The sequence below is a fragment of the Lissotriton vulgaris genome, chromosome 7 (genome assembly GCF_964263255.1).
Source record: "Lissotriton vulgaris chromosome 7, aLisVul1.2, whole genome shotgun sequence".
Classification (NCBI taxonomy): domain Eukaryota; kingdom Metazoa; phylum Chordata; class Amphibia; order Caudata; family Salamandridae; genus Lissotriton; species Lissotriton vulgaris.
The window spans coordinates 1,475,808,851-1,475,832,466 of NC_141695.1; the positions used below are offsets into that span (position 1 = coordinate 1,475,808,851).

Below are 23,616 nucleotides of genomic sequence, written 5' to 3' on the forward strand. Positions count from 1 at the left end.
GTTTGAGTATTATCGAGAAGGAGTTAGTCTCTAGTTAGGATAAATGTTGTGAGACTTTATGATTTTCTATTATTTTAGTGACTGCTGTTGTAGGGTTATTGGCCTCTAGATGGATGTGTTGGTGGGATCTAGATTCAGTTTTTTAGGAGGGGGTTCTAAGATTCCAGATTCAGCGTTACTTGTAACCGTGCCGGAATTCAGAAAAAGTTAAACTGTGGCCTTGCTAGATTTCATTAAACAAGGAATTTTGAAGTGAATAATCTTAATAGGGACTGGGTCTGATGGGAGTCTGCTTTGCATTTGGTAGCTAAAAGCTCAATATGGGACAGAGGTTGTGTTATAGCAAGATAACATAGCAGTAGGGCCCAAAGGACCCTTGGTTGAGCATTCACGGCTTCTAAATTTAGGTTTGGACTGTATTTCAAGGATCTGCTCTTCATGTTGAGTTGGGGGGGCAGGGGTTGAAAGACACTGCTCTATATTGTTTCAAATGAGAGCAATCTTATTTAAAAAGAAAAATTAATCCGGGACATACTATACAAGCGCCCTAGGGCGCACAGGTGCCCTCTTTGCATGCACCAGGGGCATTTTTGTACAGGAGGGGCCGCAGATGCTTATGCGGCCCCTTCTGTAATACTGATAGAGCTGGTGCTTTATGTGCTCAAGCGCTATCTTCAGAGGTTATTCCCTCATTTGCATGGTGGCGTGCTCCATGCAAATGAGGAAATCCCTTTGCCTCTGCAGCCTGTTACAGATGCAGGCTCAGAGGCAAAAAAGCTCTCAGGAGGCGCACTGACAATGCGCCACCTTGAAGGTGGTGCATTGTCCGTGCGGCCCCTGATGGCAGCCCTCTGGCCTGGGGAAAGGGAGTCCCATGGATTCCGCCAGACATCCCTTTGCAGGCGGGTGCAGTCAGTCACTCACAGCACCACCTGCAAGGGGATCTCTATTCCCCCTTCAAAGTGCACGCGGGTTGCCGCTTGCACTGTGAAACAAGGAGTTGCTTCAAAGAAGCCTCTCTGTTTTTCACATGAATGCATTGCCCTGGGAGAAGCACAAGTTCGCCGCTGCCCTGGGGGGCAGCACATTCATCATAATTAAGGCTCCCTGTTTTCCGTTTTTACAGATTAATACTGACCGGAAACATTCATTTTCTTGTCTGTATTTATTTTTTAAATGTGGATAAATGCGGAAATTGGGTTGCTTTTTGAGTAATTCTAAATACTGTCTGCCATTACTTCCAGGCCAATAGATGTGTGGATTGATAGATAAGGAGGTTAAAAAAGAAATGAATTTTAGTGAAGAGGCTTTACCAGCAGTAGATATACACATTCTGATACGGAAATTTGCAGGTTTTCATACAAGTGCAATGATTTAACTTCAGCGGGTGTTCCTAGCACTGAAACCTGGCAGACATTCAAGTATGAGTGCATATTTATCGGTTAAATAAATGTGGAAATATACTAATTTCTGCTTAATTTTTCCACAAAACCCAAAATAAATATTGATAAATACAGATAAAATTAGCAAAAAATAAATATGGGTAAATACAGACGGAAATGGCAAACAAATAAATATCATAAAACCGGGAGCCCTAATCTTAATACAGCATATTTTCCTTCATTGCACCAGGCACACCTTTTAAATGGTGTGCCCAGCGCAATGAAGGAATATGCACTGCATGTAATGGCCCCAGGTGGTCGTTAAGTTCTTAGGATTGAGTGATTTGGGGCGAAAAGCCTGCAGGGTGTAAGAGCTCTTTTAAAAATGAAATGTCTTTCTAGCAGCTCCTAGCTGTGACTCTGCGGTTGGAGTATATTCTCTGCCAGTTGAAGAAGGTACTTTCTTGTATCAGAGCAATTTGGTTTCGAAATGCAACTTGTAATCTTCGGCAAATGTGGAATGCCATTTGGATTCTGCTTCTCCACTTTCGAGTATATGGTCGTGGAGAAAAGAGATGAACCAGGGAGCACATTTTGATTTTCCTTTAGGCTTTTTGATTCTCTTACAGCAGAGTTAGATGTGGGAGAGAGCCAGTTGTATGCATAGTAGCCTCTGAATGGGCAATCTATTTTAGAGGGGTTATGTAAGGCTTCATATAAGGCATGCAAACTGATTGTGTTCCAGTGTTTGTGCACCTTTAGTTTGTTTTCAACAGGCACCAACTTATTTGTATTAGAGGACATAAGAGTGATTAGGTGATTGGTCTACACCCAGGGTGTCACTTAAAGATTGCGAAGAAGCCCTGGGGACTCTCATATAATGTGATATGCCTGTTTGGAGGGAATATTCATCAATTGAAAAGGGCCACAATCCTCCCAGTCCCTTAAAAGTATAGAGTGCGACGCACAGAGTTCCATATCTAGGGGAAAGTTAAAATCACCTAAAATTGATAGGTAATTATTCTCATTGATAATCTTCAATGGCTAATTCTTTGAATATCCAAGGAGTGGAATAGGAGAGTTGAGTTTGACCATTGTTTTCATTGTGTCATGGAGGTTTAAGTTCTACTTACTAATAATGTTGAAAGACTCCTGTTCAAAATTGCCATTCCTCCTCCATGTTTGTCACCAGGTCTGTGCCTAGTCTGCTTAGTTAGAAGAGCCCAAATCAGAAAAATGCCAATCTTTCAGCTATATTTCGATTAGGCACATGGTGTTAAAAGTTGCTTGGAATTTAGTCAATAGGCTAGTTCATAGGCTTGTTTAGGTCATAAGTGGATGTTGAGCAAATCTCAGGTCGCATCGTAATATGTTGAGAGAGGAGAGAAAGACGTGCGCTTCAGGTTGCTGGAGGGCTTATTATTACATTTAAACTTGTTTATCTGTAGATGTTTAGCTACTGAGACTTTTTAGTTGTGCAAGTGAGTATGTGAATGGTGGTGACTTGTCCAGGGCATGGCAAATAGATATGCTGGCGATCCAACCTAGTCCCCATCCCATGTTCCATACGGGCCAGAACAGGCCCAAACAGGTGTGCCTTCGGCTATGTGTATATATAGTGGAGGTTAGGCCTAGGCGTGCTTGAAAACAACTAGAGTGTGTGAACTGTAAGGATTGGCGAAAATAGAGCAGGTGGCGAGCACTATGACGGGGCTGAAGCCATCATGTTCATACATTTAGATAGCCAAAAGGAGAGAAAACACGAGAAAAAACAAGCTTTGGCAAAGGCAGTAGGCCTCACCTTTTGTACCTATTGCCTTTACCAGTACTGTTTTGGGCTGGGAATTTCAGTGGGGGAAAGCACACAAATAAGAAATCATCACGTAGGGCCTGGTGAGTTTTCCATGGGTCGGTGGAATGGGGAGCATGGAGAGAGCAGCACAGATTTCATAGGGTGATGGGCGTGCAGGAATTGGAGAAACATAGAGTGTGGTTGGTTGAAATGGGTTTGGCGCAACGAAGCACATAAGAGCACAGGATGGACTTTGCAATGGGGAAGGCTGATGAGGTCACAAGCAGCACGAAGCTATGGTAGGTGTTCTCGAAGGAAATAGCAAGACAAGCCTAATGAGAGTTGGGGGCAGGGGTGTTTGCAGGGGTGGGAAGCACACGATGGAAAGGGCAACATGGGGCTGTGGGGTGATTTTTGTGGGGGTCAGGGGTAAGAGAAGAGGAGCATATAACTGATAGAGGCCAACACAGAGCGCGGGGGAGAACCACATGAAGAAGAGACCAGTGCATGAATGCAGGAGCATTTTTCAGGGGAGAAGCACAGATGGGGGAGCAACGTTGGGTGCAGGAGAGGGCAGCGGGCACACATGAGAGAGAAAGCAAAACTGAGCTCGGGACATGGGATATGGTGGGGGTGCAGCAGAGAACTAGGGAATACTTTGCACTCTCATGGAGTGATTAATGCAAAGGAGTTCCCTAAAACTGCGCACTGGAAGGTTAGAAGTCATCCAAACATAAGGATGGTAAAGAGGCTATGCACCAGGGGAGGACAAACATGGAATGGGTAAGGAAAGCCGTGTAGTCCACATTATACTACAATATGAAAAAGGGGACAAAAGCACCCGGTGCCGTAATATGTAAAAAATCAGCAAGCATACTTGCAAAAATGTGTATCTATAAAACATTGTAATTATTTTTTCTAGATCAGCAAATCACCGTCTTAGGTTACCTCCTAATCTAATGTGGGTCATATGTTTATAGTATGTAGATTAAATCTCTGCATGCTCAGAAACAACCGGTATACTAGATTGCAAACTTTTCCAATTGAGTGTTGTAGTTTTGTTGAGAAGTGAGTTGGCTCATTCATTATAAGTGAACCAGTACTGCTGAGAAATGTTGCTGTTTTCAATTGACAATAGTCTTCTCTGCATAGGAGCGTGCAAGTTGCTTTACATTTATCACTATTTATTTCACCCTCGACATAAGCGATCGTTGCTGTTTAGGATTGCGCAGCTTTACTTTTCCCCTCAATTTACTACCTTGCCATTTTCCCTCCCTTCTGTCTGACTGTGCTTGTTTTTTTCTGTGGCTTTCAGGACTGTCGATCACCATCTCCAGTCACTTTCTGAATATGCCAGTGTGTCCTTGTCCCATTATCACATATCCCCCATATTTTCTGTGCTCTCTCCTTGCTATGCAGGAATTAGCAGAAGGGAGCCATGTTGCTCTAATGTGTTGATGGCTATATTGAAAAGGCATACTGCTTCCCTATTGGTCAGAGCACCATTTGGAAATGAACAAGCCTGAAGATAACATCTAGGCTTGACCGGCCAGAAGATGCACTAAGGCAGCAGAAAGAAGTACTCTTGATCTTAACATTCATGCCATCTTATCTTGCTTTTTTATACCGGCAGCCATGTCCGAGGATGAAGTCAGCATGTGGATCAAAGGGCTGAACTGGTTGGTGGCGGATACCTTGAAGGCAACAACCCCACTGCAGATTGAAAGGTAACTCAAAACATGTGTGCTTCTTAGTTCCACCTCTTGTTACAGCACTGCAGTGATCCCTTCCTTGTTGAATCAAGGTAATCCTACATATTTTCAGAAGCTTTTAAATCTTCAGCAGACCAGTCCCTTTAAAAAAAAAAATTATAAACACTTACGTCATTTTAAAGAGCTTACAGATGAAAGATTATCTGATTAATGCGATGTGCAGATGTATGTTTCAGCAGATGTGTTTTATCAAAAATATGTTCTACATGTTTGTATTTTACTGTTTTTGTTCTTCTTAACTTTGTGGGACCCCTGACCCTTACTAGCCCCGATTGGTTGCCATCACACAATCCCTTATCCAGCACCCGACGTATAAAACTATATTTGTAACCCTTTGCCCATCATTTACGCAGCAAGATTGTTTTGTCCAGCCATCATCTGGCTCATTGCGGAGGCTATTAATTGTGGAACTAAAACCGCTATGATTGCTATAAAAAAAGAGACTCCTCACATAAGCAACAGAGACCGCATCACTGATGTATACTGCGGGGGCACAGGCTTCTCCTCATCGATGTACTCCTATTGTGCAGGGATGAAGGGCTGCCCGTCAAACCCTTCGTTACCCAATGTAATAGCTTGGTTTCTACTGTGTTCTTAGCCATGTCACATCCCTGCTTAGTATTGAATTTATTTTGGTTCTCTGTTCAGGGAGCCATCCTACAGCTCATCAGTCTATTAATAGTTAAAAAATGTGTCTTAGGGGCCATCTACACTTTAAATATATATGTAACCTAGGCGCATGATTAAAATACATTGATACATGCTGCATCTGGCCAACATGTTTACTGGCTGCATCTCCTTGTGTCAAATTAAACCGGTCCAGAGGGTCAAAGTATTACCCATAGTAACAAACTAACTGTCTCCAGGGTGGAAGCCTATTAGTGGGCAGGGTATCCAACGCTTAAAAAATGTTTTCTTTTGACTATCTGCTGTGACGGTGGTCTCTGGCGCGCGTGAGATAGCCCTCCTGCTTCACGAATGAGCCTGATGGGGCTTTGCTCCCCGAAGCTGAAAGCAGCAGAGCTTTCCTCAGTTTCACAGGCACTCCAGAGGTGGCAGGATTCAGGGCCTTACCTCTAAATCCATTCAAGTTGAGGTTCTACATGAAGGATGCCTCCTAAATCAGACTTGGACATGAATACATACATTTTGGCCCAGTTAGAAGAGGCATGTGATCTTATGTGTAAGCTAAATAGTAGAGGGCAGAAGAGAAAACGGCACCATGGCCAACCTCCAAGTGTTCAGGCTCATATAATAGAATGCTGCTATTCCAAGACTACAACACAAGAGTTAGCATAGAATAAGAAGCTGCAATCATTTGAGCCTACTTGTTTGAGGATTTAACACTTTAGATCCCTCCATGAGCTAGACCGCATTCAGTAACAGGAAAGGCTAGGGTAAAACCGTGACATTGGTTTAGACTAAGGAATGCATTGTAAGTCAAAAATGCAGTAAGTGCAGGTCATAATTGTACCTTCTGTTCATTCAAATTTGAATTCACAGAAACTTCTATTGAAGTTACGTCACCACGCAACTCTAGGAACAGATAGGAGGTTGGTTAGTGCTGGCTTTTGTTTAATAGTTATCACGAAACATAGATTTACACTTCTGTTTACTTACTAAACAAAAGCCTTCTCAAAGCAACAGTGTTCTTGGTTTTGCCTAAAATGTTGACACTGTTGTTGAACTTGAAAACAAAGAATGAATTGGGCTTTGGAAAAAGTAAGGTTTGCGATCCACTGATTAGATTCTTTTAGTTCGCTATTAGAGACTGCTTTGCAACCTTTAGAGAAAGCATATTTCCAACATTGAAAACGTTAGAGGTAATGGGTAGTCATGAGAGATGCAAATCTTTTGCCTCAGACTCTTACCTAGAGATTTCATTCCCAAGGGTCAGAAATTGGGCAGCCCACTCAACATCATCTGGTGAAAGGTTGAAGATAGGGAGTGGTTGGGTGGCAAATTGATGAAATGTTTAATTTAAGACTACATTGAGATTCAGTAATGCTTACCCTGTAATACTTTCCTGGGGATTCTGCTTTCACCTGCCACTGTTATCCTTGTTTGGCTTACCAAACTATCTTGCAGTGGCAGAAGACTTTTAGGAGCTACTCTGGGAGATGGGCCAAACTCTGTTTGAGGCTTATAGCTTATTTTGCCATAGGTACTCTGGTCCTCACTGAGGCACAGCGAAGGCCAAAGCCAACTGTGGTTGCTTGTGTCCTCACGCTGAGATGTTGCAGCTGGGCAGTTTGGACAGGACTGCCTGTTTAGGGGAGGGTCTAGTCTGATTTACATATGATTGGGCCTGTTTGGCGATGACGCAGAAAGCAAAAAATAAGCAATGGTGTGAATGACACCCATTGCAGTACCATTGCTTGTGATTAATACAAGCATTCCACCCATCACACTATTATTTTCCTCTGTTACTTTCATCCTTGGTGATACCATAGGAGAAATTAGTATGACAAGCCATGTGTCCCGTAGCTCAATGTGCTGTAGAATCTCGGGCACAATTTATACTGTCCTTCACTGAAGAGACCCATTGAAGCAGAAAGTAGTCTAAGGTTGCTGCTTATTTTCCAATTCTAACATGATCTGGCCTGGTGGTGCAGACTGGACTGTCTTTGATACCTAGACTGGTTTGCATGTGGCTGGACGACCCTCTCCATAATGGCACTGTGAGCAAAAAACAATGGACGAAATGCTACCCAGAGCTACAGCAGTGGTTAAAACATTTTAATTTTACTCTGTTGAGGAAGGCTGCAACACGTTTCAGGCGAGGAGGCCAATACTTATAGATGGTCTAAACACACAAAGGCGAGTGGAAGAAGAAAAGCTTTCAGATACACACTTTCAAATTCAATGTTTACGCAAAGACATATCTGATATATATGAAGAGTATTCAATTCAGTCTAGATCTATTATTACAAACGTCGGTACTGGCCACAGTTCTGCATATGTACTCCCTAAATTCCTATTTTAGGATGTCTGCTCAGGTCAGGCAAAATAATAGAGTATTACCACATTAATACATATTATGGTCACTCCCACAAGGGGTCAAACACCATCCATGCGGCAGCTGTCGTATATGTACATACACACTACTCGGCACTGAACAGAACCAGGGCTTATTATACCCATGGAAACAAAACATTGATGATTGAACATTGCAGCAATGCAAGATCTGGAGACATTAAAACAAAACTGTTGTTTGAAACAGTGACCACACACAAAATAACATTTAGAGGTGAATAATTGATAAGTTGCCAAATCTGACAATGACCCACTTTAGAACTCTGAACAGTGCTGTATATCTAGACTATGTAACCATAAAGAAGGCTTTCATGATGAGAAGGCCTTAATGATGAGATTGAATGGACTCAACTGTAGACCTTATGAACAGATGTGCACTGTTTCAAGGATTTTTGTTCCAGTGTGCCAGTGTTCAATACAGTACCAGCAGGAGGACTTTGACAATACAACCCAGTGCCACAGATTTGAGGCCCTTCATATAAAGAAGGCATTTCGCTCGAATGGAGTAGTTTACAGATCAGACCAGAATATATTGATTAACTGTGGGAAGCTGGATCTTTGTGATCTATCAAAAGTTGATATACCGTGTAAAGAGTCCAGGGGTTCCCTTATGAGTGGACAGGGGCTTGCTATGCAATCCCAAAGTGATCTGTTAGGGGTAGTGTGGTTGAGCAGCCTTCGCCTTATCACAGAGGAGGCTAGACCTTTGCAAAATGCACAGAATGATTAATAAATGAAGATCCACACCAATGTATAAAAATACCAAGTACCTTTATATATGATTTGGCATCAGAGAAAAACTGTTCAGGTCAGTAAGTTTTTAAATATAAATTACTTTTCACTTTAAAAAGTGGACACAGTGCAATTTCTGAGATCTACAATGTAATCCTATGAAAGGGAGTACAAGTTCTTCAAACAGGTGCAGTTCATAGACTTACTGGATCAATCTTCAGGCGTAAAGGTGAGTGGTGGGCAAGGTTCAAGGCAGCACCAACAGTACACCACCAGCGGTACAAGGGTAGCCGGTTGCAGGGTGCAAATCTACCTCGGGAGCCTAATGCGTTTCAATGGGGGTTGTGCAACTGTAAGGAACCCAGTCTGACTGAACCAGCAAGTGAACTCAGGCCTTGTGATGCTCTGGGACAAAGGGACACCTTTGGTCCTCTTCTTCAAGGCCCAGGAACGACGTGTGCAAGGGTGCCCTTGGGCGTTAGATTTTTCCTTACCAAAGCAGTCGCAGGTAGGGGGCCTGTGTGAAGAGGCAGCACCCTTTGTGGAGTCCATGAGGGGTGAAACCACGGTGGACTCTAGCTCTGGAGGGCTGGGGAACCTTGTTGGCACCGGCGGTCCACATCATCTCTGGCAGGAAGCAACGGGTGCAGTGGTGGCTTCGGGTGTTTGGTTTTGGCCGTCACCGAAGCCTCAGTCTCTTCACTTTTGGACATTCTTTAGAATAGGTCCTCTGTTCACTGGGGGGCTTGAGTCCTCATCTTAAAATTTATTTTGGTTGTGTGACCATAAACATGCAAATGCATGCAATTCATTGGTACAAAATTATTAAATACATACACAGAATGCAATGATGATCAATTAAGATAGCATAGTATTGATTTAAAGATACAAAAGATACAAATGGCACAAAGCACTAAAACACAAGTCTCAACGAGGGCCAGTCACGAAGAAATAGTAAATGGCAAGGCCCGCCATAAAGGCTCAGTGATTGGCATAGCGCTAAAAGGCTAAACCAGTTAAAATCACGACTTTCACATTTAAACGGTGGTTAAATAAGAATTTAAAACTCCTTAAAAAATACACTAAAAAATTATTTTTACATTGTCAAAAATGGTAATGTTGCGATTGCACCACAGACCTTCGAAAGGCCCACATAATGCCAAGAAACTTTGCTGCTGTGCAGACTACCAGTAAACTAGCGTCAGATTTTAAGATGTGCAGCACCTCGAGGTGACACCAAATGCTGAAGCATTTACAAACGGGAGCGAACCATTTGGCTCTCAGCCATTGGTACAGTGGGCAGGCAAACAATATGTGACCAATCGACTCAACACGAGGACAGCCTGGGCAAAATTGTGAAACGGTGGATGGCAAACGCCAGGAAGCTGTAAGAGAATTCACAGGAAGTGAGCCAAATCTAAATTGCATAAACAACTTCCTAACCTGGGGGACCATGATAGCCTCCAGGTAATATTCGTATGAGGCGAACAGTTTGAACTTCATTAACTCCGTGGTTAAACGGCCCCAGGACGAGTATGAAAGGGAGGACTGAGCCAACCAGTGCCAATAATGTTTCTTAAGCAATTCCCTAGTAGGCAGCCCTTCTAGACCCCTTGGTTCCTACAGTCCCTCTAGGCTGATTGCAGTGAGCAGAGATTTCACCTCCCAAAGCCAAAAAATCATCTTAATCGATCAAGTGCCTGCACTTCATAGAGGGCAGCATCATAAGGATACAGCTCTGGGGTCGATTTTAAACGGAGTCAGAATAGCAAAGGGCGTAATTTGACCTTCTCAATAATGGGGGCTCAAGTCTTTTTATCGGAGGACAGGCAGTCCTTTCAAGTTTCCAGAGTCACAGCTGCAGGACGAGTCGATTTTGGTGCCGTTTTCGACGATGGGCGCAGACAGGCTGGCATGGTTGGTACCAGGTCAGCTGCTGCTTCTCGGCTTTTGCGGCTCTTCAGGGTACTCTCTCTTCTTGAGCCATCTGGATCTGCTTCTCTGGTGCCAGGGGCTCCCCTAAATACTGATTTTAGATGTATTAGGGGAGTGTAGGGTAGTAGCCAATGGCCTCATGACCCTTGGGGTCACTATGCCCATATATGTGCCCACTTCTTGTGGGAAGTGGGCATAACCCTGTCCCAGAATTCCTAATTATGCCATCACATAGATGGCTATTTCTGAAAAATCGTACCACATCACAGTACTCACCTTAGGGGTGGTACTAGCCTAGAGGTGCAACGCCTACCTGACTATCTAGTATTCATACCTGTCCAGGTGTCTTGGGGGCTCTGGACAAGGGGGAAGGGGGGATTCCTCTCCTGTGAGGGGAGCCAGATTTGCATTTTAAAGGTCGGCAGCTTCTTTGCAGCTCACCGGGCCAAGGAGGCTAATCAGCAGGTCATCCTGTGGGACGGGGGTGTTACACCCTCTTCGCGCGCAGACTTTTGTTCTGGGTCTCCCGAGAGCAAAGGCTCTCTCCCTCGGAGTTTAAATATGAGTGTGCAGTTCCTAAGAGAGGTAGTGGCAGTCAGGTCTGTGGAATAACCTCCAAATGGAGGATGTGCCCTCACACACCCCAAAAGGGGGTCATGCTTCATCATTTGGGTGTGCTCCTCATCGGGCCGGCGCTGCAATGCCCGACGGGCACCCGTGAAGGGGCTCTTTGGTGGAGTTCTTTTGGACAAAGCTGTAAGGTGAGTGAGGGTGTGTGGGCTGTGGTGAGTAGTGTAGTAAAGTGGTACGAGTTATTTAAAATAGGTTTTGGGAAGCTCTGTTTACTAAACCTTTATTCATGCGGCTCGCCAACCTAAGTAAAAATCGGAAATAATGGTCTTATAGGGCATGCGAGCTATAAAACTTGGTCAACATGTTGCTTGCCTCATCCAGCCCCTACGGGGTCTATCTGCAATTTGTCAGGACTGAGCAAAAAAAACTTTCGAATTGTCTTACACTACTGCAAGGCTGGTGCTTTAAATTTTACCGACTGATCAAGTTACCAGCTGTGCTGTGTCGTACAAGGTTAGGTTTCACCTTGTATCGCTGAGAGACCTGAAAAATGTAACAAAGTGGAAAAAGGAGAATGACCTCAAAGTAAAATAAAAGTGACAGCATGACATTGACACACAGGAAGTGTTGTGTACTTAACCGCATCGATGCGGTGCAGATTTCCGCTGTGCGCTAACGCTAAAAGGAAACCTATGCGTTCATGACGAGCTCAGCTTGTCATGAGCGTACGAGAGGTGTACCTCATGACGAGCTGAGCTCGTCATGAGCGTCGAAGGGGTTAAAAAACAAAACTTATTTACAAGTGGTGACCAGTGCCAGATTTACTCACACATGCAATCTTGTGTCAAACTGGCATTTATCTATCACAAGGTTGGCTGCATGCATGTGTATGGCCTGTAGTGTGTGGGCAGTCTTTATGTGGGACTGTTACAGTTGACACTGGATAGGATGCCTTAGGTAAACAAACGAACATAGACTTCATCATTGCCTGATATATGAGTCTGTATTGAGTAATCTCAGCTCGCAAAACAATGTATGTAATTGTATGAACAGAGCATTTTCTTACAGATTACGTTTCGAGCAGTCACCCCACAATTAGTAGGTCTATAGCTGACAGGAATGATTCCAGAGCAAGTTGCTCACTCATGACCTGCACGTAGAGGAGGACAAGCGGGATCAAGTTATAATAAAAACATTCGCTTACCGGTATGGCTTGCATGTGTACAGAGCATCTTGTACTCACTGAAAAGTGGCATGGCGAAAAGCCCTTCGCCTACCTCTGCTCTATCTCCCGTACTGAGATGTGCCAGAGGTGGGCTAATTATATGTACATCCTGTCTGGAGTTTTTTGGGAAAGACTGAAGCAGCAACTTATGAGGCCATCTTGGATAGGTCGCGAAATCGGATTGACCCCAAGACAATAGCGAGAGACTTGGAAGAGGAGATGTCTATTCAGGGGAAGTGACTGGTTACTTTGTGTATGAGGCGGGCCCCGTTTTTATGTCTTATGACATTCTAATTGGTTATTGTGAGTTCACCTAAAAAATTATATGAATTAAGAGAGCTCGTATGTGGGCACAGATGTATATTGTGCATGAAGTGGTAATTGTATCACTATGAGGTGTGGCCCATGTGGGGGATGTATAAGGTAGATGACTGGTATTTTATGTGGGATTTTTTTTAGGATTCTTAACTTTTAACAGTATATATGGTATACTATGAACTCCCAGTAGGGAGGAATTAAACCGATTTGGAGACCCTAATGAAGTTGACTTTTCTGAATTCTTGGTATTCTTCAATCATTATATACTGTTATCGATTTAGCTCCGCCCCTGGGATGTCATTGTTTAAACCTCTAGTATGGGACAAAAGTCTAAAAACCTAGTTTTGCTCTGTTATGAAAAGGGCTTCTTTTTGTATGGGACTCTAGGATTGTCCAATGCAAATCAGTTACTGTGTGGCCTATTGTCATGTAATGGGCACACATTTTCGTGTTTGTTTTCTTGCACCTGATGTTTCTTCACTGCTCTGTTGTTCTGAGTTTGACAGCTTGTGTAATCCTGTCTACATATTTTAGTTGGCAAGGACAGGTAATGAGTTAAACACAGTTGCATGTGTTGCAGTTTGTGTGTGTTAAGTTGTTATCATGTTAATGCAACAGATTTTGTTGCACTAGTCAAGGAACAAATTGTACAATGGACACAAGGGTAGTGTCCTACAACTGGGGGTAGGTCTCTCAGTGTTTTTTGTTGGGGGGGGGGGGGACCACTTCCTTTGAGTCTGGTGTTTACCAACATATATTTGAGGGTTGCTGTTCTTTTAAAAGCAAACCTCAGGGGACTAAATGTCAGTTTGCCCATTTGTAGGATTTTCCAGTGCTTTTTTACCACTCTTGATCAAATTGGATTCCGGAGTATAGGTGGTGACACAAGTCAAATTATTGATTTCAGATTTTGTATATAATTCTAAGAGCGATTCTCTGTTATTCTGTGCTCTTTTTTATGCTGTCCTTATATTCCTTAAGGGGTAGTCGTGTCTGGATAGATGTTCTGCTAGGTCGTTGGATTGGGTAGCAAAGTCACTTAGGCTACTACAGTTGCTTTGGATGCTCAAAAACTGCCCGTAGGGTAGGTTCTCCCATCAGCTTTTGGCAGGTAGCTGCTGTACAGTAGGGGGCTGTGAATGTTGGTTGGTTTTTTAAAGGTTTTGGGCTGAAGTTTCAGATGACATTCTAATCATTAAGTCTAGGGATGGCAGTTCATTTTCTGAGGTGTTAGCAGTGAATTCATAGGTAGGGGTTAAGATAGTTAACTCAATCAACAGATTAAGGGACCCTCTCCTTGCCTCCCTTCCAGAAAATTAGAATGTCATTGATGTATCAACGCAAAATAGTGATATTCTCCTTGTAGGGATTGTTGTTCTGTAGAATATGTTTAGCCTCAAAATTCGACATGTACAGGCAAGCCAGACTAGGGTCAAGGTGATGCCCATTCAGGTCCCGTCTGTCTGGTGGAAGAGGCAGTCTTCAAATTGGAAGAAATTTTCTGTAAGGGCTGTGGCTGCACATTCCATTATGGAACTGACAGGGGTTGGAGACAACCAGTGCCTTGATCTTAGAATTTCTTCTATGACTTCCAGTGTTGCCTTTTGTGGGATATTTGTATATAGCGCCTCTACATCGAGGGTGACAATGCAATCCATTTAAAGTCCCTCAGTGTTCTTCGTTTCAGTGAGATTCAGAACATCTCTTGTGTCCTGGATAAAAGATGGGGTCTCTTTTACTAGATGTTTGAAAAATGTATCCCAGAATTTGGAGAGGGGTTCCAAGAGGGACCCTTTCCTGGACACTATGGACCTCCCTGGTGGTGGTAGGATCCCTTTATGTATTTTTGGAAGTGTGTAAAAGTAGGGTTCTCTTGGGTTCTCATTGGTGAGGAAATCTGCCTCATGTTTAGTTACCCATCCCTAGTTCAACGCAGCTGTAACTATGCTCTTGATGTTTGTTGTTAGGCAGGGAGTTGGGTCCTCCAGTATTGGTCTATATAACTGAATGTCTTGTAACTGGCGAAGACACTTAATTCCTATAGTCAGTCGATGACATCATAACCTATTGCACCCCCTTTTCAGCCTCTTTGATTACAAATGAGGTCATTAGCCAAGGTCCGAATGGCTTCACTCTCTAACTTTGAGCCATTTTGAAAGGCTTTGCAGGTCTTGTTGCTGTTTATTTCTTTTAATGCTCCTTTTTCGTAAGTCAGAACTTCAGTTGGTACCATACTGGAGTTGGGTGTAAAGTTTGACAGCTTCCGTAATCCTTAGCCAACTGTTGGCATGTCCGTTTTCCCTGCAAAGCATGCTTGTAGTCTTTTTATTCGAAAATAATTGTGCAATTTACAGTTTGTTCTGAACTGATCTGTTTTAGGTGTTGGAACAAAACCCAATCCTCTGCCAAAAACCTTCTTTTCGACTTCACTAATAGTTCTGGTGGAAAGATTGACTATTAGTTTTTCTTCCCCGTGTGACTCCTGAGCTCCATGTGTTGAAGCTGTGGCTGGTCCTGCCATTGGATATGTTTTTGTTGATGCTGTCCGCCCCTTCTTCCTCTCCCTCTGCCCCAGCCTCTGCCTAAAAAAGGTTGGTGGAAGTGAGTGAAGGGCTGCTGAGGACCATGGTAGAGACCTGGGTATTGTCACATCGGGGACCCATGGAAAGGCGGCATCTCAAATCCATACATTGTAGTAGGTAATTCTCTTCTACTATGTGGATTGACCCAGCTCTCAGAGCTAGAGTTGCTACTATTGGAAGAGTTCCTTTTTCTTGAATACTGGCCCACATCAGAAGAATTATCTTCATGTGAGGGACAGTAGTCTTCTTTTAGATAAGGATACACTTTTTCTTTGCTAAATTTAGTTATATCTTTATGGAGTTTGTTCACTTTTTATTTAATCGGGTATTCCTTGTTTTCAGATAATTCATTGTGTATTTCAGCCAATCTTGTTTTAAAAGATGAGCTTTTAATGCTCCTTCCACTATGGAGATCTTAATTATCAGATAATCTTCCAAATGTTTGGCTGTTTTGATTGTTAACCACATGACTGCTAAGGCAATTCCCCTCCTGTGCTGGAAGTTCCTATATCCCATGGATCATGACGAGCTGAGCTCGTCATGAGCACACGACCAGTGTACTGCATGACGAGCTGAGCTCGTCATGAGCAGCGAAGGGGTTAAAACCAGCCAGTCTCTAGTGCATTTCCATGCAACTAGGGACCACTCCTCCTTGAATTTGGCATCCTCTAGAAAAATCAGAGGGACATTTGCTAGAATTAGGCTTTTAAGAGCTATAATTGCTCGGAGGTATTCTGTCATTATTACGCCATGCATGATGATCTTCATCAATTGGTTTTTCATGGAGATGATAGAGTTCCAATCACCCCCATTGCTGCTTGAAGCTGCTGCGCCATCCGGGTCCAAAAGTGAAGGTGTCCTAAGGATTTCTGTCACCAAGTCATCACTAAAGGCGAGATCTTGATTTTGTTCCATCGTGCACGAAGCACGTTGAAGTAAGCCAAGGTAGCAAAGTGCGAAGAATATTTCAAAAAAAGAAAAAGGTGTCGAATGGTCACTCTATTCCTTTGAGGTGTCAATGACTACCTCCTGTAGCTATAAAGAATTAGGGTTCCACTGCTGGCCCGCTGTGCTGAAAGTTCTCAAAATGAGAGGAACCGGGAGCTTTTGAATAGGTCTAGCCTACGTCCTCCCTAATAACAATCGGGATTTCGCGTCTAAGTTGCCGCTTAAGTCTATTCCCAAAAACTCCAGACCGGAAGTTTGTATAAATAGTCCACCTCCGGCGCATCTCAGTATGGGAGAAGGAGGTGAAGGGCTACTCACCACGTCCCTTTTCAGTGAGTGCAAGACTCTCGATGCATATGCAAGCCGTACCGGTAAGTGAATGTTTTTTTATAACTTGATCTTGCTTGTCCACCTCTACGTGCAGGTTGTGAGTGAGCGACTTGCTCTGGAATCATTCCCATCAGCTTTAGATCTACTAATTGTGGGATGAGTGCGTGAAACGTAATCTGTAAGAAAAGTAATGTTTTGTTCATATAATTACATAAATGGTTTCAAATATCAGGCAATGATGAAGGATGTGTTTGTTTATTTACCTAATGCATCCTATCCAAAGTCAACTGTAACTGACTCACATAAAGACTGCCCGCACACTACGGTCCATACACATGCATGCAGTCAACCTCATAATAGCTAAATGCCGAAAATCAATTTGACACAAGATTGCATGTTTGAGTAACTCTGGCACGGGTCACCACTTGTAAATATGTTTTTTTTTAAAAGCGCATAACAATTCTTGTGTGTCCTAAATATTGTGCTGTCACTTTTATTCTATTTCATTTTGATATCATTCTCCTTTTTCCGCCTGGTTGCTTTTTTCAGTTCTCTAGGATACAAGGTGAAACCTAACCTTGTACGACACAGCACGGCTAGTAACTTGATCAGTCTGTAAAATTTGAAGCACCAGCCTCGCAGTAGTGAAAGACAATTAGAAAGTTTTTGAAGGCAAGAAACATGTTGAACAAGTTTTATAGCACACATGCTCTATAGGACCATTATTTCTGATTAGGGCTACATTGTTTTTAGTTCTCGATAAGGCAGCGCTTGCGCTGTCTCTTCGAGACATGCTGTATTCAGGATATGTACATAAAGCTCCGCCTACTTCTTGCTCATCTTTTTAAATGGCTCCTGTCCTTTTGTAAATGGTGACTTTTCATTGGTTATTAGCCTTTGGAGTCCCTCCCTGTCTCTTTTTGTAACCTCCCATGAGGACACCCCCTATTACATGTGTTGTTACGCCCTAGGTTTTAATTACAACTTCAAGGCACTATTTTCTTAAAGGACCTCAGACAGGACACTTACTTGTTCCTAAACAAAGTTGGCAGTGGTTACTTTACTCGCTAGCACATCTCACATTTATATATGGACCTTCTATCAATTTCCCTTCATCTGCTCCACAGAGTTCAACCAATCCGGAATTAATATAATAATTATTTTGTCACATTTCAAAGCTACTAATTGTAAATATTGAATGCACTGTGGTACTGTCTTCCATGCAATGCATTATGGGTAGGGTGGATTTACCATATCTTCATTGTTTATGATGCTCACTAGGAACACCTAGGTGCTGCTTGCCGTACTGCACCTACACATCTCACATTTATATTAGACCTTCTATAAATTTCCCTTCATCAGCTCCACAGAGTACAACTTAATTAGAATTAATATAATAATTGCTTTTTGTCACATTTCATAGCTATTAATTGTATATATGGACATAGCTATTTGAATGTATAGCTATTTGAATGTACTTGTGGTATTGTCTTGCATGCAATGCATTAGGGGAGCACCATATGTGACCAAAAGTCTGATGCTCACTAGGCACATCTGGTGCAGCTTGCAGTACTGCACCTACACATCTATATTAGACCATCTATTAATTTCCCTATATCAGCTCCACATAAAGTACAACCTAATCTGGAATTAATATAATAATTATTTTGTCACATTTCAAAGCTACTAATTGTATATATTGAATGTACTGTGGTACTGCAAGGCATTATGGGTGGGGTGGATTTACCATATCTTCAAAGTTATCATGCTTACTAGGGACTTCTAGGCGCAGCTTGCAGTACTGCACCTACACATCTCACATTTATATTAGACCTTCTATAAATTTCCCGTCATCAGCTTAACATGGAGGGCAACCTAATCTGGAATTAATATAATAATTGTTTTGTCACATTTCAAAGCTATTAATTGTATATATGAACATAGCTAGTTGAATGTACTCTTGGTACTGTCTTGCATGCAATGCATTATGGGAGTGCCATATGTGACCAAATGTTTGTGATGCTCACTAGGGACCTCTAGGAGCAGCTTGCAATACTGGCAGTGCTGGTGCCTTGCTTACTAGGGACCTCTAGGAGTAGCTTTTGGTACTGGCCGTGCTGGTGCCTTGCTCACTAGGGACCTCTAGGAGCAGCTTCGGTATAGCACCTACCACATCTCATATTTATATTAGACCTTCTATAAATTGCCCTTCATCAGTTCCACACCACTTAAAATTACTTTCATATTTCGCTATACTAATTCAACACTAATCCTCTATGGATCCCGGAGTAGCGTGCTACTCGCCGAAAAAGCGATTCGACACCTCGTATGGGGTAGTAAGCGCTATATAAACTCAGTTACAATAGATAGAGTCCAACCTAAACTAATCCGGAATTAATATAATTCTTTTGTCACTTGTCAAAGCTACTAATTGTATGTATGGACATCGTTTTTTGAATGGTACTGTCTAGCATACAATGGTGCTAGGGTGGCTTTACCATATCTTCAAAGTTTATGATGCTTACTAGGGACCTCTAGGAGCAGTGTGAGGTGCTGCACATAGACATGCAGTGCTGGTGCCTTTCTCACTAGGGAGCTCTAGGAGCAGCTTGCGGTACTGCACTGAGACGTACAATGTTGGTTTCTGGCTCACTATGCAATCATTTGCAATGCACTAGGTCTCGCAATACTGAAAGTATGAGCTATTGGTGTTGGATTATTATTTGCAACACCAATACCTCAAACTATTAGTAATACGAGACCTATTGCATTAAAAATGCTTGTTACTTAGGTTAGCGAACCGCATAAATAAAAGTTTAAACAGAGCTTCCCTAAACCAATTTAAATCACTCTGACCACTTTACTACAGTATTCACCTTACGGCTTTGTCCAAAAGAACTCCGCCAAAGAGCCCCTTCGCGGCTGCCCGTCGGGCATTGCAGCGCCGGCCCGACGAGGAGGAAGCCCAAATGATAAAGCAGGACACCTTTCAGGGTGTGTAAGGGCACATCCTCCATTTGGAGGTTATTCCACAGACCTGACTACCACTACCTCTTTTAGGAACTGCACACTCTTATATTTAAACTATTGTTATTTACGTGTGCTGGACCTATTTAAAAGTTCCAGTTTCCTCAAATTTTGAGAAATCTCTCCCTTGGAGTTCAGAACAGCGTCTTGGGTGGCAGGCTAGCAGGAACCAGTCAGCAAGGACAGCAGAGACTTGTAGGTTTTCAGGTGGCACCTCTAAGGTGCGCTGTGGGTACATGTATTGGTAAACCCAAAACTGGCATAGGTGTGGGTTTTCCAATATGAGATGTTTGATACCAAACATCCCTATTTTCAGTGAAGCTATCATGTACCTGTGGAACTCGTTTTCACCAGTGCCCACAGGTGCATATGTTCTAATGCAGATATGTCTTCACATGTAATATTTAGCACCCTGCCTTAGGGCTGTTAGGCCTGCTGTAGCGGTGACTTAGAAATATTACATGGAGTGTTAGGGGACATGCCGCACAGGGATGTGTGACATGTCGTGTTTTTACGTTTGTTTACACCAAGACATGCAGCCTGCAATGAAAGTCTTGCATGTGCTAGGTGAGGGGTCCTTTAGGGTGACATAATTCAATTTGTGCTACAGCCTTTAGGGACCCTTTTTTAGCACTTTAGGAACTTTACTAATGACTTAATATGTGAAAATTCAGCAAGCATACTTGCAAAAACGTATATTTTAAAGCAAAACATAGATTTAAAATTCTGTTTTCTAGATAACAAAATCACTGTCTGAGGTTACTCTTAATTTAATGGGTCATATGTTTATATCTTATAGATTAAATCTCTGCATGCTCAACTGGAATACTAGATTGTGAACTTTTCAGTTAAGTCCCTAGGTATCAAGGGTTCCATTTGCTAGTGACTTAGAGAGGGTGCTAAAGGTGTTGCCAATTGGGTAAACAATTGTACAGTTTTTAAGGAAAACACTGGTCCTGGTGGGAACCTGGTTAGGTGGAACTCAGTATCCTTCAGTCAAAGTTGCATCAAATATGAGGCAACAAGTGAGGTGGGTACTGCAACAAAAACCCAGTTTCCTACATTAACTGAAGGGCTTCCTCCTTCCAGCCCAATCCAGATTGAACATGGACCATAACACAGATTTTAGGGCTAAAGGAATCTTATGGAGTCGATTTGAATTATGCACTTTCTGACCTTAGTAATTTGCTACATAAAACACAGAGTATTGCTTAAGATACCTTCTCTCAGTACAAAATGTACTATAAAAAAAAACTATGGATGTGAGAATGGAGCAGGATTACATAGCTCACACACTTTATAATCCCATTGATGGCCACCACATAAACCAATTCAAACGTTTGAAAAGCCTGCTTAAGTGTGGCACCACCATGATGCTAGTCCCCACCATGACCAATGGCACACCTCTGAGCTCCAATCTGGATGCAGGGGCTTTGTGTTCCACTAATGAAACACAACCGACTGGAGCGCCCACTGTTGGTCGAGATTGGCTCAGATGATGTATGTGGGTTCCTTCCCAGAAGTAAATCACTCCTTGCTTGAATACTGACCATGCAAAAATGTTTTGAATGTGGCTTCTCACCAATAAGCCACACCCAATCACTGCACTCCCACCTGGGAGGCAAATATACCACTGCACCTTTGAAAAATATACACTTTTGAGCATGTCTTACCACCCCTGGTACAGCAAGACTTCAACACAAAACAAACAGCACCTTTTGAAATGGGGTTTTATTTAACAAAATGCAAAGACTATCACTTTTAGAATAGTGGGCGTGAACATCAACGTGTCAATAAAGGAAACAAAACCAGGTGTGCCTTTCATTCAGCTGCTTGTGCCCAAGAAGAAGGGATTGTTATCCTGAAAAGCGTTGGCAAGCATCACTAAATAAAGAGGTGAAAATAAAGCGAGCTGGTTGCATTTTTCACTGAAGGCGCTGTGGGGTGACCTCCCGAGCGCAGGCTATTTTGGACAATAAACATTTTTCACGGCTGCCGGCAGTGGGGAGGAGCACCGTCGCAGGCTGGGGGAGACAAACAAACCGGCATGCGAACTTGCAGCTCAGAATCCTCTGAACTGAGAAAGCACATCGCCATGCAAACTAAACTGGCTGTTTTAATTCCTCTACCTACAAAGGTGAATTACTGGTATTTTATTGACAAGCAACATGAATGAACCTACTAAAGGATTTGACGATAGCACACCTAAAGACACGATATCCCAGAATTCAACAGCAACACCCACTATGGGCGTGAACATCAACGTGTCAATAAAGGAAACAAAACCAGGTGTGCCTTTCATTCAGCTGCTTGTGCCCAAGAAGAAGGGATTGTTATCCTAAAACGCGTCGGCAAGCATCACTAAATAAAGAGGAGAAAATAAAGCGAGCTGGTTGCATTTTTCACTGAAGGCGCTGTGGTGTGACCTCCCGAGCGCAGGCTATTTTGGACAAAATATATATTCACAGAAAAAACCATAGGTTATAGTCCATATATAGTTAGGAATTTGCATTTACAAAACCTTGAAAATTCACTGAAAAAACCATTGGTTATAGAACATATATAGTTAGGAATTTGCATTTACAAAACCTTATTTTACTCGCATAAAACCATTGAAATTCCATATATAGTTAGATGCGCTAACTATATATCGCGCACCCGCAATCCACTGCTGATGATGTCACATATTACATCATTCATGACATGGTTAGTGACATCACTGATGACATCACTGATGACATCTCAAATGACATCACTGATCACATCACTGATGATATCATTCATGTGATAATACCATGAACCTCTTCAGACTCTAATATAACCTTAGATACAATCAGTGTAAACAGACAGTCACAGACTGTCACTCATCCATGGAGTTACTCACACACCTAGTCAGTCATGCAAACAATCAATCACACTTCCATTTCCTCAACTATACAGTTATACACACCTTACTTATTCAAACATATACTAACACATATTTACTCTGTTATACAATCCCTGATACAAGTTCACAATGATCCATACAGCCACTCACACATTCACTGGCTCTTATGCACAGTTATTTATATATGTCAACTCTCACATGTACTGTGTTTTACATATGTACTTACTTTGACATGTAGCACTGAGATATCCATTCACTCACTAATACACTAATGCACACAGTCATCCGCCCATACAGCTGTTTCCACATGCAGTTTTGAACCCATACATATAGTGAATCAACTACTCACACATCTATGTACAGAGTCAGACACCTCCCAGCTACCCATACACACACACTCAGTGTCCCATACAAATACTTGGACAACCAATCAATAACCCATACAGTTATTCATATAGCTACTGATCAACACATGCAGCAGTTTGTAGAACAACAGATATAATGATGCACAAATTAAGATAGTTTAGTCACTAACCCATGCACTCATTAAGACACATTTAATCATTCTCTCATACAGTCAGTCATGCACCTACTAAATCCTTCTTCCAGACACTTATACATCCACTCATTCTTCAATATGTAAGACACATTTTAACTTTACAGAAACATACAGTCACTGGATGTTGTCATCAGTGATGTCATTTGAGATGTCATTTGAGATGTCATCAGTGATGTCATCAGTGATGTCACTAACCATGTCATGAATGATGTAATATGTGACATCATCAGCAGTGGATTGCGGGTGCACGATATATAGTTAGCGCATCTAACTATATATGGAATTTCAATGGTTTTATGCGAGTAAAATAAGGTTTTGTAAATGCAAATTCCTAACTATATATGTTCTATAACCAATGGTTTTTTCAGTGAATTTTCAAGGTTTTGTAAATGCAAATTCCTAACTATATATGGACTATAACCTATGGTTTTTTCTGTGAATTTCAATGTTTTTTTAATAGCAAATAGCAAAAGCTGTCAAATGTCAAGTACGTGATAGGTAAAAACTTTTTCGTGTTT

At 42.3% G+C, this 23,616-nt stretch overlaps 1 protein-coding gene across 2 annotated transcripts in view; it reads left to right on the plus strand.

The window, feature by feature from the left end:
- PLCG1 (phospholipase C gamma 1) overlaps positions 1-23,616 on the plus strand; it is a 578,648-nt gene that overhangs the window by 196,659 nt on the left and 358,373 nt on the right. For both annotated transcript variants that reach the window (XM_086932272.1, XM_086932273.1), the window contains exon 3: positions 4,808-4,901. In XM_086932272.1, the coding sequence (XP_086788398.1) occupies positions 4,808-4,901 (94 nt within the window). The remainder of the gene's footprint in view (positions 1-4,807; positions 4,902-23,616) is intronic.